Genomic DNA, 16,257 nt, shown 5'->3' on the forward strand with positions numbered 1-16,257 from the left:
TCTGCAGACTAGTTTCAGGGTGTTGCCCCTTGTCAATGCAGAGCAGCCAAGCTCCAGCAAGGCGGCGCTGCCGACTATCTGTTCGAAGGTTATTTATCTAATTTCAGTGGAATCTATCCACTGGTTTTCAGAAATAGAGTTATTAATATTTCTAAGTCTCTCTAAAGGAGACTATGGCAGCGGTACTGGAAATTAATAGTTATCGCCAAGCCAACATGGCAGTCCCAAAATTAGGACGAAAGCTGCCGTGAATTAGCTCCAAGAAGCCATCGCCTCTAGACATGTTTGGAGAAAATATCTGTATGCTTTAATATAAAATAAACACGAATAAAAAACATTAAAGAAAAATAATCAAACTGAATAATTTATTCATTAAATACTTAATGAACTAAAGTTAACACTGAAATACAGAATAATTTTTTAACGTACGAAACGTTTTGTATAAGATTTATATATTTCTCATAATCCATGGCATAAATGTATAGATATCAGTATATACTGCTGGAGATGATTTACGTCCTCCACATCCAGGTTTGCCATAGCTTGTAACACCATACGCTACCCATTTACCATGCGTATTACGACATAATAGTGGGCCTCCACTGTCCCCCTGTGAGGGAACAAAAAAAAAAAGAATGTTCAAATAACATTGTAACATAGAAAGATTGTTAGATATTGTTAAATCTCGGGATAATCATTTTCTTTGCTTGCCAAATAAGCACACACACTATATATTCATTCTTCACTTGTTTATTATTGTTCTTATTTTATCTTATATCCATTGTCTGGAAATCTTTTGACACACACCTGTGACCTCTTCAAGATTTTGAGACCATAGGCATAAAATAAGTGCAATAACAAACAAGTGAAGAATGAATATATAGTACGTGTGTTTATTTGGCAAGGAAAAACATGACCATCCTGAAATTTAACAATATCTGTTTCAACAAACGATTTCACTTCAGGAATCTTGGAAAACAAATTTTAAGATAATAATTACATAATAAACATAAGCATTATGAAATATTGATATTCTTTTGTACTCTTGGCCACAAGGCCCAAAATTTTGGGGGAGGAGGCCAGTTGATTAGATCAACGCCAGTACATAACTGGTACTTAATTTGTCAACCCTGAAAGGATGAAAGACAAAGTTGACCTCAGTGGAATTTGAACTCAGAACATAGAGGCAGATGAATACTGTTAAACATTTTGCCCCATGTGCTAATGTTTCTGCTAGCTCGCTACTGTATGAAATACTATTAAGTAATTAGCACAAATTCAGCATGATAACATAATGATCAGCAGCTTTAAAAGCAAGGAAACTATAAAATTCTATAGCAGAAATCTTATTTTTATTTAATTTTGTTGCCATAGCAGCAGTATGTGTAAAGTGAGATATAATGAAGAAGAGTTAATATTCTTCGTAACATAAGAATTTCTATTTTCTAAATGTTTGAACCTTATTTGTTGTAATTCTTATTTCTTTATTGCCCACAAGGGGCTAAACACAGAGGGGACAAACAAGGACAGACAAAGGGATTAAATCGATTACATCGACCCCAGTGCGTAACTGGTACTTAATTTATCGACCCCGAAAGGATGAAAGGCAAAGTCGACCTCGGCGGAATTTGAACTCAGAACGTAACGACAGACGAAATACCGCTAAGCATTCCGCCCAGCGTGCTAACGTTTCTGATTATCATGTGGCTATCCAGGATATCTCGATAACAAGATTATTAAGATTATGAATAAGATACTGGAGATAGAGGTAGGCCTGTGTAAGATGGGGATAAAGTGGATAGAATGTAGGTTTGTTCTTGAGCAAGTATTTAACTATTTAAGTATTTAAGCATGAGAGAGTTGTTTGTATGATTTCTCTTGAAAGTTTTCTCATTTTTTTTTTTTTTTGGCAGAGTGAACAATTATCATATCTAATGGAAAAAGTCTGTTACTACCAGCCATAGAGAAAAGATATCATCCACTACTGGAAAGACCAATCTGCTATCATATTTTTATTTAATCAGAAACTAATTATTAAAAGGAGGAGGAGGAGGATTGTTGAGATCCGATTTACATAAAGTCAACCTGGCAAATGTAACAAATTTAATTTAGGCAAAATGTTTGGTCCTACTTGCTACATTTTCTATCTGTTGATGTGCCAGTTGTCATGGTGTCAGGAGCTCATTCAGGTTTTGATGATGCTAAGCAGTTTGAGATGCTAAACAGTTTCTACGTAATTATAAAATGTCATCTATTTCAGATTTTTACTTATGACAGATTTTGAGTTTAGCAATGCCAGCTGATATAAAACAACTGATTCTCAAAGCAGTACTCGTACTACTTAGATCATAGAGTGGTTCCCACCTGACAAGTGGCCTGAATCATTGAAAGTTGATTATTCTTATCAATGATACTGTTGTAAATCAGTCTTTTACCACTGTTATATCTGACAGATATTGTTATATATTCCAAAGTCATTGATAGAATGGTTCTATTTGGCACTGTACAAACCCTAGTCATACAGTGTTATTATCCTCAAAAGGTTGGATCGTTATAACATCTACTCAGTAGCACAGTATAATTATTATATCAGCACAGACATGACTATCAACACTCTACACATACTCTCGATGTTTGACCTTTTGACCGGCTACTGGTCTATTTATAGTGGCTGGCTACTACCACTTTTTACCAGAAGGAGTGTACAGCTTCACTATACAACAGACACATTTCAACATGACACTATATAAACTCAGCTGTGATTTTCACTAAGAGAATTTTGTCATTAAATGGTATACAAACTAGAATAACTTTATTTCTTAAAACTATTTCTTAAAAAAAAAAAGTAGATAAAGCAGAATTTTATTTCTTAAACGAATCTATTTTAAAACGGGGGCCACATTTTTCATTAATGTTTTACGTAGTGTTTTTGGTACGAAAGACTTTCAAACTTCGTATACTTATCTATTTTGTGTTATAGAACAGAAAAATATTTTTGTATTCGAATTTATTTCATGTAAAAAATTGTCTTATTTCGATAATTTCAACCAATCACTGGCAAGTATTCAGTTGTTTACATTTACTCCTTTGGCTAATTAAGCGATGTAAAGCGTATTTAATCTCCATACCTTCGTTTTATTTGCTTTTTTCATTTTAAATTTGCTTTAACCCTAACCCTAACCCTAGGGTTAGGGTTAGGGTTAGGGGTAGGGTTAATTGTTTCAGAATCGTTTGTTTATGTAGTCGGCACTTAATGTATATCGGCTGAATGGACGTCAGTGATTGGTTGAGATTACAGAAATACGACAACTTTAACATGGAATAACTTATGGATTTTTTTTTTTTTAAGAAGACTAAGAGAAAAAGATGTTTTATATGACACATTCTACCAGTGTTCCAAGTTTCAAAGTGCTTCGTTAATGAAAAATGTGGCCCCCGTTTTAAAAAAGATCCTCTTAAACTTTTAGGATGGCGAGCTGGCAGAATTATTAGCAAGCTGAGCAAAATGCTTAGTAGTATTTCGTCTGTCTTTACATTCTGAGTTCAAATTCCACTAAGATTGACTTGGCCTTTCATCCTTTCGGGGTCGATAAATTAACTACCAGTTGTATACTGGGGTCGATCTAATCGACTGGCTCCCTCCCTCAAAATTGGGCATTGAGTAGCAAAGAATATCTTAAATTTTGGAGACAAATTTATTGCTGGAATTATTTTCAAGATTTCTGGATTATAAACAACTATGTTCCTGTTTCTTTTTCTTGTAATGAGTTTTAATTAGTTTATGCTAATTAAAGGAACATTTCAATACTCTTGCTCTCCAACTGATAATAGACAGTAACATTTTGTGGGTATTTAATTCATTTCAGTAATGGTATCTGTATTGTATTGTATTAGATGTGCAGCTCAATAGGACATTTCAGTTAGTGTTACTTGTGTTGTGTTTTAATTTTCTTATTTTTGACTGTGATTCTTTTGTATGTAAAAATTCATTATTTCAAGTAATTAAGTTTACTTCAGTGAAAAATTGGAAGATTGTAATGTTGAAACTGAACATTGGTTGTTATTATTTAGCTTTAATTGAGTGGATCTATGATGTATAGGTAGCTACTCAAATGAATAGACTCTATCCAAAGCAAAGAGGAGAGAAATATAGAGAGATAATGAAGTCTAGGGTGTATTGTAGCTTATAAAAAATATGCTTTTAAGCCCTGTGTTCAGGTTTTGAAAGCATCGGATCAACATACCCCTATTCCATAAATGTCTGCATAACTATAGCAATTGCCCTATACTTTTTACACTACAAAACAAAACATAAAAGAGACTATTATTGTAAATAGTAAATGACTTACATGGCAGGCTGGTTGAGTGTCTTCCTTATTATTAACACAAACTGTAATATTCTTAAAAAATGAGAAATGTTTTTTGCAGAGTACATTATCTAACAGAAAGACCTTTGCCTCTTGTAAAATGTTTGGAAATTCAACTGAAACAAAAATAGAGAAAAACAAAAATATAAAAACATATATGACATTTTAAATATGATTTCAAGCACATCCCCACAAGGATTGTAGGCAGTCCTTGATAACATTTTCAAGGATTTTTTCAGTCTCTTCATACAAAATTAGCAACCTTTCAAGGTGGAATTCAACTCTGGAAGCAAAAGAAATGCTTCAAGAGCCAAATACAAAGAGTGGGGCAGTTCTACAATGTGAATATCACCTTGTTCTTTACCAAAAATGTCACACATACTGGATGACATTTGAGATGGCGCATTGTCCTGGTACAACAGCCAGGTTCTGTTTCTCCTTACCTCAGGCCACTTCATTTGCACTGCCACTTTCAAAAGATTCAGAACATCCAACAGAATCTCTTTATCAATTGCCTGACTACATGGAATAAACACATGGTGAATGATACAGTTACAGTTCAAAAAATGTTTAGCATCATCTTCATATTCTACAGATTCCTATGAGCATCTTTTTAATCATGAGGTTAGTGATCCAATTCACAGCAATGACTGTATTTTTGTTTAATAGCATGGCCATACTTTTAGTTCCATTTCTTATTGTGACACATTTTCAGAAAGATTTTGCTCAGTGCTAGAAAGGCTAAACAGACCTTGACTGACTGTTACTTCTATTTTCTTTCATCTGTCAGTAGACGTGACATATATTTTTTGCTAACTGGATGCAACTTCAAATTATGTTTTAAAAGACTACTTGCACAAAAACTTACAGATGCCTATTCAAAACTTCATGGGCAATTGGGCAACTTCTACAGTTCACAGTGCACAAATTCGCAATGCCATGATGAGAAACTTTGTCTAGATTTGGGTTCATCTTTTGTGAACTGCCTTCCTGGTTTGAAATGCTAATACCACACATCCCACTGAATACTAGTCAAAAAAATATCCTTCCAGAAAACATATTGCAACATGGCAAATCTCAGTAAAATTTGGCATTTTAATTTGAAGGAAAGTTTTACACAAACTAGCTACTCTTCTAAATTCTATGTTGTTCGACCTATATACTAAACATAGGTCCACTCTACCATGTGTGGATTGATGAATAACTGATGTGGTGTGATGTAGCTAATATTAGACCGAAGTGTAAGGTAAGACAGTCAAGAGCATGCTGAACCAAATGTCTGGCACAATGCTTTACACATTTGTTTTCTTTGTGTGTGTGTGTGCGTGTGCGTGTGCGTGCGTGTGTGTGTTCGTATGCATAAATACATATACACACATAGCATACATACATATACACATGCATGCATCCATCCATCCATACATCCATACATTCATACATTCATACACTCACTGCAGTTGCCCTTGCTTACCCTCAATCCATGCTAGCATGGAAAGCAGACGTTAAACGACGATGATGATGATGATTGTGGCCATGCTGGTGCACCACCTTGAAGAGTTTTACTCAAACGAATAAACCCAGGACTTACCTTTTTAAGCTTAGTACTTATTCTATCAGTTTCTTTTGCTGAGCCATTAAGTTACGGGGGACGTAAATACATCAAAATCGATTGTCAAGCAGTGGTGGGAAACAAACACAAAGTCATGCACATAGATACACACACACACACACACACACACACACACACACAGATACTACGGGCTTCTATCAGTTTCTGTCTACCACTAAATATATAATATATACATGTATATATATATATATATTATATACATATGCAATATTATATAAATATATTGTATTTATGTATTATATATATATATATATATATATATATATATATATATATATATATATATATATATATATATATAGGTTATGAGTGATAGTGGTGTCAATTAGACCCAGAGGTTTCAGATAATGCTGAATAAGTGCTATGGATAGATCATAGTTAAGTCCAGGTTTTATAGTTAAGTCAGTGATTATGCGAATAAGGGATCCAACGTAGGTCATATATCAACATGCAAATATAAAGATTTCCTCTTCATAATGAGATAAAAAGCCAAGGCTGTGTATAATATAGAACGTTTATGACTAGAAGGTCTTACAGCTGTTTCTAGGATATTTATTATATCCCTTCATCGGAGATGGTGTGAGCGGATGGTTAAGCAATAGTTAATTTAGATAAGATAGGAAATAGAGAGTGAATGTAGCGATATTGTATTTGTAAATCCATTGTATCCATATACATATGAGTACCAGTTATATGTGTAGATATTGATATGTATAAACATCTGTATAAATAAAAATATATGTATATACATGTCTAATGCATACATATGTACACGTTTTTATTCTACTACTACTACTACTACTGACCTGTCCAACCATCCTAATTCCTTTCTCTACCCCCATCATTTAGACTCCATCACTGCAATTGACACTCCTTAAAGCTTTATATCTTTCTCCATAACCCCCCATTGCTTCTATCTTTCTACACTCTAATATCTTTCTCTCTCTTTCACCCTTATCCTCCTGTTCCTACCTTATTATATTCACTGACCATTCTGGTACACTTTCCTTTATCTCTATTTTTGTATTCCTTTTTCCTTTCTTTTCTTTATTCCTTTTATTATTTTCTTCTTTCATTTTCTTCTATTTCTCTCCACCTTTTTTCCCCTCTTCCTTATTCCTCTCTTCCGGTATTCGATTTGACCCTACTAATACAGTCCCTGCTTTTAGGTTACTTTAAACAGAACCCTTGATTCAATAACACTGTCGATAAACTCTGTATTTGGAATGACCAATTTCAAAGACTGTTGGGTATTGGGATCTTAGTAATGGATTTACAAATGCAATGACCAATCTTAAAGACTATTAGATTTTACTCACAAGGTATTGGAATCTTATATGTACACCATTCTGCCTAAACAATGGATTTACAAATACAATATCCCTGCATTCACTCTCTATTTCCTATCTTATCTAAATTAACTATTGCTTAACCATCCTCTCACAGGGATATAATAAATATCCTGGAAACAGCTGTAAGACCTATTTATAAATGTTTTATATTATACACAGCCTCAGTTTTTTATCTCATTACGAAAAGTAAATCCTTACATATGTGTGTGTGTGTGTGCATGTATATATATATATATATATATATATATATACACATAATATATGTATATATATATATCTAATATATGTCCCATCCATGCTAGCATGCAAGGTGAACATTAAACCATGATGATGATGATATATATATGTATATGTATGTATATATATATATGTGTGTGTGTTTGTATATAATATAGATATACATATAATATTATGTGTGCATGCATGTGTGTGTATATATATATATATATATATATATAAGTTCTGAATATCTTAAATAAAAAATATTTTTCACTTACGGCTTTCATTTTTACCCCATCCAGTAATATGACAATCTCTGTCTCTGGGAACTGGGCCTTCTGGAAGACAAACTGGCTGCACATAAGGTGTCATCTTAATTACAGATCTCACGTAAAGTATTGCGATATCATAACCATTTTTGTAATTTGTATAATTGTTATGCTTCAATATTCGATCCACTTTATACTGAGTTCCTTGACCTTTCTTTGTTGTTCCAACTCTTATATAATAAGTGTAATAAGAACTTGAACTACAAGAAAGAAAACATTCTATATGATAATAATTTAGATGATGATGATGGTCGTTGTCTTCATTGTCGTCGTCATCCTCATTATCATCACTATAATAGTTATATGTACACACATATATATATATATATATATATATATATATATATATATATATATTTAAATATATTTTTTTCACCAAAAATTTGGCAAAAGAATATAGTATCTGTTAACAATCTTAGCAAAAAACTCACAGTTGAGTTTTTGTATATATATATATATATATATATATATATATATCAACTTTAAATAGAGCTCAAAACTGATCCGTTCAAAATACTTTATTACAACAATAATAATAATAATAATAATGAAATCGACCTATGTACATTTCGATGGAACATCCAGAATGATTAATACATATCATAAAATATCATAAAATATTATAAAATATTATAAAATATTATAAAATATTATAAAATATAGGATACTCCATCTCCTCAGGGTCCGATTATTATTGCTATCATTATTATTATTATTATTAGTAATACACAGCCAATAAAAACAGAAAACATTCAAATCCAATTTTCATAGTTGACCCATGAAAATATACAAAACAGGATGAAAAGGTAATAGATGGCACACAACTGTTCATCCCAAATGTGCAAGGAATGAGCAAACGGCAAATTAACTCAAACCTAAAAATTGTATATTATAAAATTCAGTTACTGATCAATTTAGAATGCTATAAAATTTTTTAAAAACCGTTAGAGCAATAATCATCAAAATAAATAAAGAAAGAAAGAAATCATACTGTAGAAAACAATTTTTTAAAAAAATTATCAATTATAACATTCAAACTAAAGGAACCTGGTTAAACAGAAGCACACTTTAAAAGGTATGAGCATCATTACAAAGGCTGAAAAGCATTGTAATAAATTCAAATAGTTATTATTGGGACATATTTGATTGATCTTTGGAATGACAGTACAACCATGTGAAGAACTAACTGTCAAAACCAGATCAATCAAATATGTCCCAATAATAACTATTTGAATTTATTACAATGCTTTTCAGCCTTTGTAATGATGCTCATACCTTTCAAAGGTTTATTGATGAAGTACTCCCTGGTCTAGATTTTGTTTTTGTCTACATTGATAACTCATTAATTGTTAGCCCTACAGAAGAGCAAGATTTTCTTCATTTGGAACAGTATTTTGCTCAATTATCACAGCATAGTCTAATAATTGATGCCAGTAAATGTCTTTTTGACATCCTTTCCATCATATTTTTGAGTCATGTCACTGATAAAAATGAAATTTGTCTGGTAAAGGAGAAAGCTGATGCTGTTTGTGACATTCCAGGTTCTACTTCACTAAGGAAGTTACTAGAATTTCTTGGACTTATTAACTTCTATAGATGATTCATTCCACATTGTACAGAAACAATTTTCCCTCTGATTGAATTGCTACATGACTGAACAAAAAAAAAAAAATAGAGAATGAAGTAATATCATTAAGTTCAGCAGTGTTGAAATCTTTCAATATTAAAGACAGAACAATAGTTACACTGTTGGCACATCCAGTTCCAGAAGTACCATAAGTGCTAATGGTTGATGCTTTTGATAGAGGTATCAGCAGAGTTTTGCAGCCATTCATCCACAATGCTTGGCAACCCCTTTCCTTTTTCCAAGAGCCTGAAGCTGGCAGAAACAAGATACAGCACATTTGTTTGAGAACTTTTGACTGCTTATTTAACCAGTGAAACATTTTCAATGTTTTTTAGAAAGGCAACAGTTTACTATTTTCACCTATTATGAACCACTGACATTTGCACTGCAATCTACACAAATATTACCCTTGAGATGTCAGACACCTTGATTTTATTTCATAGTTCAAGGGTATTGATAACTCAGTGGCAGATACTTTATCTCACATTCATGTCAATGCTTTTACCACCCCTGACTCAATTGCTTTGCAACAGATTGCTTTGGATCAAGAAAAAGATGAAGAATTTTTACAAATCCAAAAATTGGTATCACTTTCTTTGAATTTCCATCAATTGTCATTATATTCTACTGATTCATCTATTTAGTGTGATGTTTCTACTGTTTTTTTCTTGACCTTACATTCCAAAAAATCATAAACGAACTGTTTTCTCTGCTCTTCATAATTTTTCTCATTCTGGTATTTTGAAGGCATTTTTACTACTCTTAATGTTCATTTCAAATGCATCCACATGGACTCTGTGGGTCTGTTACCACCAGTTCAAGATGGTATATATCTGTTGACCTGCATAGACCGTTTTTCCAGATAGCCTGAAGCTATATTAATTAAAGACATCTCATCTCACACCATTGCAAAGGCCTTCATGGCCAAGTAGATTTCAGGTTTTGGAGCTCCTTTGATCATAACTGATAGAGGGCATCAGTTTGAATTCAGTCTATTTGCCAATCTTTCTAACCTCCTTTGGCACCTGGTGCATCTGTACTATATAGCTTGTCATCCCATGGCTTATGGAATGATAGAATGTTTTCATCTTCAACTGAAAGCAACTCTTCATACTTATTCTGATTCAAATTGTTGGTTGGAAGTTTTACCTGTTGTTTTATAAGGACTTTTGGTCCACTGTTAAGGATGGCTTGGGATATTCAGTGGCAGAACTACTTTATGGTTCCATTCTTACTCTACCTGGTCAAATGGTTTTAACTATAGCCTCAGCCTATTAACATTTTGATCCAGCAGATTATGTTCATCAATTGCGTAGATACAAGATGGAGTTATCTCCATTGGCAATGAGACCACACTCGGTCGAGATTTTTGTCCCACCAGTTATTCATACATGGACACATGTATTCATATGTAATGACGCAATTAGACATTCATTGCAGATATCATATACCAGTCTCTTTCATGTATTAAAACTGAAACACAAATTTATGATGTTGGACATTCAAAGGAAAAATCAGAGAGTTAACATCGATTGATTGAAGTAGGCTTTTATTGATTCATCACCCTGTCAACAACACCCTACTCCCCTTTCTACCACATCCACACCACTTACACATAAATGTGACACACAGTCCACTCTCAATACACTTATCATCACCTACTTTTGACAAAATTACACAAAATGGCAGAAGAGTTCATTGGCCAACAAAATATACACACAGTTATTATCTTTAGTTAACTTAAAAAGATAAAAGTAAAAAGAAAAAAGGATAAACATTTTCAATAACATGAGCTGTTGAATTTTACATCCAACATGAACTCTACTATGAACTTTTATCCATCGACAATTCTTTTTCATTTGTTAAATGTACATTTTGTATTTACCTTTTTTCTCATTGTTCATGCATATTTTCTTTTCCATTATAGCCTCTTTGTTTCCCCAAAACTCAACCGGAAGGGGGCTGATGTGACAATTGGATTCAATCCTACATTTTGCCACACAGAAATCACCATTTGATTATGTGTATAAACACAAATGTTGTCCGATCAGCAGCTGTTGTTCATGTAATAGTTCTGTGGCATGACTAGAACCTTCTGTGAACACAGCCAATAAATACAACTCAACACCAAAACTCCAGAGTGATTTGGTTCCTATTGACATTCACTCTCCACACATAGTTGTTTTCACAGCTACATATTCAACCTAGAACAGTTGAAGAAGACACACAACAGCAAAAAGAATATATACTGATGTGTGAAAACTATCCTGGATGTAGAATTCCTAATGAAGACTTTCTGCCCTTGACATATACATTGTTTCATCTGAATATTCCCTTTCATGTATTGCATGAACACCTTCTATTAAATATAATAATAAATTATCTTTATAAACATAAAGCAACCTTCCCATCACTTGCTACAGGTCTATTTAGTTTTTCAACCAGATTATGATGACACTTGCTATGCCTTTATAACTCAACAAAATAAGATTAGCTGTATTATTAGCCAAATAATTTCTCTCTTTCACTGATACTTTGTTTTATAAACCCCAGAACAATAAAAGTTTTGCTGACCTCAGCAGGATTTGGATTTGGAACATACAACACTAGAACAAATATCAAAAAAGATTTTGTCTGAACATCTATAAAGAATACATGTAAATACAAGATAACATTATTATCAATATACTGAAATACCTACCGGAAACAATGAGCTGCACTAAGTATAATTTCATTACTGATCAATATACCAGTGCAAATAAAACGGTAATCCCTATAAATTTGCACAGCCCATGGCCATTTACCTTCCAAAGCATTATGTCCATACTTGATGTTGGGTTCAAACAAGTCTATCTTTCGAGCTCCACAAACTGAAGAAGACATGAAGAAAGTTTTAGATTGGTATTTTTCTTAGTAAACAACTAAAAGTGAAAAAAAAACAGTTTCAAATAAAGCAAAATAATGGCATCTACATACTAAACAATAATTTTGTTAATGAAGTATAGTAATAACCATTTAGCATCATTTTGTATGAGATTAAACTCCCTAGATTAGTTCACTTAGTGATAAGCTACTACTTATCAATGAGCTAGCAACAAGCTGTAATCTTGCTCAACTTTTTCCAGTGCTACTACACTGACCATCCTTCTTCATCTGCAATATTATTATCACCAAATGAAATCCTCCTCTATAACTATACTCTAACTAAACTTCAGTTACTCTACAAAAATATCTTATCTGACTTTCTTTTCCACAACTTCATCTAGAACAGGGGCCAGCGAACCAGGGTGAATTACCCCAAGTGGGGTTATGACAGTAAGTTTTCTTCTGGCATGAGGAGGCAGTCAAAAAGTTGTTGCTTTTTGCAGCAACCTACCTTTGCAAACAAGGATTTTCCACACTAATAAACATAATTACAAAGCAGAGAAATTGATTGGACCCAAAAGACTGTATGCAAATTGCTCTGGCATCAAAATGCCCCAATTTTGATGTAATTGTAACAAAAATGAAACATCATTTCTCCACAACTTGAAGTGAAAAGTTTCTCGAAAAATCCTTTTGTTTTGTAATGAGGATACTAATTTATTTTATCACATTTGTTTTATACTTTTTATATTTATAATTGTATTCTCCATATAAATAGATTCAGTAAACCTTTTGAATTCAAAGAATCTCTGATTTTCTTCCTTCCAAATCAAGGGGGTAATGCTGGTGTAAATAAATATATTTTGGGATAATTGGTTAAAAATGTTCCCCGATCCCTGATCTAGAACATTTCTATTAGCAAATTTCCCACCTAAACTACAAAACTTTCAAAAGTTCAAGTATTTGGATATCAGAAATATGTCTGTGCAAGTTTTCTTTTCCGTTCATACTTGTCAAATGATTAGCAGAATAATTTCTTTTTGAGAAATCCATGATGAATGTTATGCCATTTTGTTTCTCTTATACAAGAAATGTAACTACTTATATTTAAGTAGGAAATTATTATTATATTTTCTTCTTGTATCTTGTCAGGGTCATAAACAAATAATAATAAGCACAAGCACTAGTTCAATTTCATTCCATTAATGATAGTCAGTTAGTTATTTAACCAACTAACCAGTTGATGTTTAATCTGTTGGTTAAACAGTAGATCAGTTGTTTGTCAAAGTCCTCATCAGTGATATACCCTCTCTCTCCTCTAGGTCTGTTTCAAGTCTTAAAGCAAAGCTGACTTGGAATTGAGAAACCAGGTCACTAAAAAGGGCACTGATGACCAACACACACACACACTCACATACATGCAAACAGGCATGTGAGCATACATCACATATGTGCATGCTTTCACACACATGCACATGTGCACACACATGCATACTCTTCCCTTACACTCTCTCTTCACTTCTCTTGTAAATGACTGCACTCTACATCTGCACACCTCTGCACCCCTACATGTACATAAACCTAGGACTAATTCTCAGACAGATTGGAAGCAGACCTGGAGGAGAGAGTGGGGGGGGGGTCATGTCATTGATGAGGTCACAAAGGTGATGAAAGGACTTTTACAAATGTCTGATTGATTGCTTAACCAATATATTAAACATCAAATAGCTTGTCGGTTAGATAACAAACCAGTTGACTAACAATAAAGGAGTGAAACTGAAGTATAATGACCCTTCCGAGACACAATAAGCTTTGTTTCAACACACAAGTTCACATCAAGAATCTTGCAAACCAATTACAAAAATGAAGTATATTTTACTTACCTTGTTCCTTACAACTCAGTACTGTGACATTGCATTTCCTATCACAAGAGAGCAAAAATTTTATTATTGTATTTATTATCATAGAAATTACGTTATTATACTATAAAATAACATATTTATACTGTTACTAAATTACATTATAAAAGAATAGTTGCTTGCTAAGTTGATGAGATGTTGATCTGTTAGGAGGATGGTTGATGGTTGATATTTAGTCAACATGCATGGGCAGTATTTATGCTTAACACCATTAACTCACAATGGAAATCATATTGGGTTGAATTTGCAGGCTTATTAGAGAAGCAACTGAGGCATCAGCAGTTGCGTTTTGTCACTAGTACCACCCTGTGACCTGGACAAGACATTTACAAGTAATATCGTCCATCTAATTATAAGTAAAGAAGACATAGAAGAATTGTTCACCATTGTAATCAGTTGGTGTGTTGCAAAACTGAATAACCTGAAAGTATTTATTTGGATTTTGCCTGTGGTAGCAGTGGTAATAACTAGACACTACTTTCAATTCTATGACAATCACTTCAAAATAAACTTGAACATGAATGAAAACATCATTTGGTTCAGTTGATCTCATTTCAAATAGGTATTGTGCAGACAAATAAGACAATGGGCTATCTTTTCATAGATTTTAAGTTCAAATCTGCTGAAGTGGGAATAGAACAAATTAGGAATAGATAATTGGAAAAGCTGTCTGTGATAAACAGACCTTCTGTCTAGGGTGGATTTTTCATCTGTTTTACATCATGAAACTGAGAGATATGTACCCACTCTCAAAATACATTCGTTTTGGAGGAGATATTTTATATTACATACATTATGTGTAAGTACCATTCACTGTTGTAGACAGCATAGGCAATATGTAATTAATGAGTGCTTTCCTTAACCAGTGGAAAAGAGTTTGAATCCATCTATACAACTCATCTGATAAAAGCATCTATCATGTCATCTCTGCATAAACCAATTCTTTCACTTCCTTCCAAATATAGTGAATCATAATTTGGTGTGGCAAAGAGATCAATGATTTGGAAAAATTGATTGGACAATGGCAAAATAATTTATGATAATCACTAATGTCCTTCAATCTGCATTAAAATCTTGGTTCATGCATCTGGGATTAATAAAAGCAATTACTAGAGTCAATAGAGTCAAACTTAATCCATCTCCAAAGCATAAGCTTTCAGGGGGTCAATGTGACAAATTAGGACTCCATTTATAGTTGTTACTATTCCACTTGGTTACTGTAATAGGAAACAACACAGCATTTCATGTAACATGGTGTAACATGACATAAATGTCTAATAATATAACTAAATAAATACTTACTGCAAAGAACTTGCTTTGAAACCTGGAATCAGTCCCATATTGCTGCTGTTGTTGGGTGTGAATAAAACACCGTTCTCCAAAACTGGATCTTCAAAACTTCCATATCTGAAAAGAGAATGTGAAAGAGCACATTGAAAGACAGGTAAATATAAACAGAAATATAAATAAGACAGGAGAAATATATATATGTGTGTGTGTTAGTAAACTTACATAGTGAAAATATGAACATGGCATACAAATATTCAGTCATCATTCTGTAGGGTGTGGTATTTCAGTGACAATAGTTACCACATGGGGAGCTAACTGATTTCATGGTGTCAGATTGCATATGAAATTGTGTGACCAGCCAGTGTGATAATGGACTATAATCTCAATGGGCAGTTATAATTATATAGCTTGCCACTGTGTGTGCGAGTGCTTGTCTGTGTGTGTGTGTCAGTGTAAGCAGGCATCAATTCTAAAAATTGGAATTACACCCCCACCAAATTCTCAACCATGCCATTATGCTTGACTGCCATACCCTAGATATCTACTTCTCTGTTGATTGTAAAAAATGATGACCTGCTTGAATTGATTTTCAAACCTTACCGGATCCTCAGTAGAAGTGTTTACATCATTTGACCAATCTCAGAGAAATAAGTAGCCAA

General features: G+C 33.2%; 1 protein-coding gene across 2 annotated transcripts in view; it reads right to left on the reverse strand.

The window, feature by feature from the left end:
• Positions 1 to 348: 348 nt before the first annotated feature.
• Positions 349 to 16,257, reverse strand: part of LOC106884080 (MAM and LDL-receptor class A domain-containing protein 2) — a 139,662-nt gene continuing 123,753 nt past the window's right edge. For both annotated transcript variants that reach the window (XM_052966613.2, XM_014935299.3), the window contains exons 31-36: positions 15,611 to 15,715; positions 14,273 to 14,310; positions 12,226 to 12,394; positions 7,847 to 8,097; positions 4,350 to 4,483; positions 349 to 610 (exon numbers count right to left, since the gene is read on the reverse strand). In XM_052966613.2, coding sequence (XP_052822573.2) covers positions 449 to 610; positions 4,350 to 4,483; positions 7,847 to 8,097; positions 12,226 to 12,394; positions 14,273 to 14,310; positions 15,611 to 15,715 — 859 coding nt within the window. In that variant the 3' untranslated portion in view covers positions 349 to 448. The remainder of the gene's footprint in view (positions 611 to 4,349; positions 4,484 to 7,846; positions 8,098 to 12,225; positions 12,395 to 14,272; positions 14,311 to 15,610; positions 15,716 to 16,257) is intronic.

This window comes from Octopus bimaculoides, chromosome 3 (assembly GCF_046866305.1).
Source record: "Octopus bimaculoides isolate indiv1 chromosome 3, ASM4686630v1, whole genome shotgun sequence".
Taxonomy (NCBI): domain Eukaryota; kingdom Metazoa; phylum Mollusca; class Cephalopoda; order Octopoda; family Octopodidae; genus Octopus; species Octopus bimaculoides.